Source organism: Cariama cristata, unplaced genomic scaffold, assembly GCF_000690535.1.
Source record: "Cariama cristata isolate BGI_N322 unplaced genomic scaffold, ASM69053v1 scaffold40458, whole genome shotgun sequence".
Taxonomy (NCBI): domain Eukaryota; kingdom Metazoa; phylum Chordata; class Aves; order Cariamiformes; family Cariamidae; genus Cariama; species Cariama cristata.
Genome location: NW_009633563.1, coordinates 595 through 908, shown reverse-complemented (window position 1 = coordinate 908; position 314 = coordinate 595). Strand labels below are relative to the sequence as shown.

At 65.0% G+C, this 314-nt stretch overlaps 1 protein-coding gene across 1 annotated transcript in view; it reads right to left on the bottom strand.

The window, feature by feature from the left end:
* Window positions 1-6: 6 nt before the first annotated feature.
* The window catches only part of LOC104166752 (neurofilament medium polypeptide-like), a gene marked incomplete at both ends in the record, with an annotated part of 860 nt that continues 552 nt past the window's right edge, over window positions 7-314 (bottom strand). The window contains one exon of the mRNA XM_009706799.1: window positions 7-307. Within this exon, the coding sequence (XP_009705101.1) occupies window positions 7-307 (301 nt within the window). The remainder of the gene's footprint in view (window positions 308-314) is intronic.

The following is a 314-nucleotide window of genomic DNA, read 5'->3' as shown; positions in this document are numbered from 1 at the left end:
TGTGGCGTTCCTCGATGTCGCTGAGCTGCCGCTCCAGCGATTCCTTGGTGCCGCGCACCGACTCCAGCTCGATGCTCTTGGACTGCAGCTGCCGGCGGTACTCGGCGATCTCCTCCTTGGCGGAGCGGATAGCCTCCTTGTTCTGCTCGGCAGCCTCCGTCAGCTTGGCGTAGCGGCACTTGAACCACTCCTCGGCCTGGTGCATGTTGTGGTCGGACTGGCACTCCAGCTGGGCGCGGATCTCCTTCAGCGCCGTGGTGAGGTCGGTCTTCAGGTAGTCCTTCCTCTCCACCGTGGCGTGGGACGCCTGGAGC